At 44.6% G+C, this 424-nt stretch overlaps 1 protein-coding gene across 1 annotated transcript; it reads left to right on the forward strand.

Moving 5' to 3' along the window:
• Positions 1–7: 7 nt before the first annotated feature.
• On the forward strand, positions 8–337 carry PHALS_06560 (uncharacterized protein; the record flags this gene model as incomplete). Its single annotated transcript, XM_024719868.1, has 1 exon — positions 8–337. The coding sequence occupies one exon, from the start codon at positions 8–10 to the stop codon at positions 335–337; it is 330 nt and encodes a 109-aa protein (XP_024585124.1).
• Between the last annotated feature and the right edge of the window lie 87 nt (positions 338–424).

Genomic DNA, 424 nt, shown 5'->3' on the forward strand with positions numbered 1-424 from the left:
AAACCCTATGGCAATCTGCTTCCTGCTGAACTACCCAGACGAGGAAGTTGTCACCTTTGTACCAACTGCGGATGATATTATCGAAGATTACCTGCATTGTGAAGCTGCTGTAGAAGATGCTGAGGGTGCAGATGATGATGACAGTACTGAACCAGTCAAGGTAACACCTTCTGAGGCTGTCAAGATGCTCGACTCACTGGAAATTTTTTGGCTGCAGCAGGATGAACAAAGTCTGGGCTTTACCACCGCCATCCGCGATATGAAGGACAAGGTTGGTCTGATCAAGACACGTCAGCTGAAGCAGAGGTCCATCGTTGAATTCTCTACTCGTATTTAGTACTCTCTTTCTAAGTCAGAATACGTCACACTTTTTGTTTCTACGTACGCTATATAGAGAGATTTAGTTAAGAAAATTGTCGGGACT

Source organism: Plasmopara halstedii (genome assembly GCF_900000015.1).
Source record: "Plasmopara halstedii genome assembly, contig: Scaffold_3060, whole genome shotgun sequence".
Lineage (NCBI taxonomy): Eukaryota > Oomycota > Peronosporomycetes > Peronosporales > Peronosporaceae > Plasmopara > Plasmopara halstedii.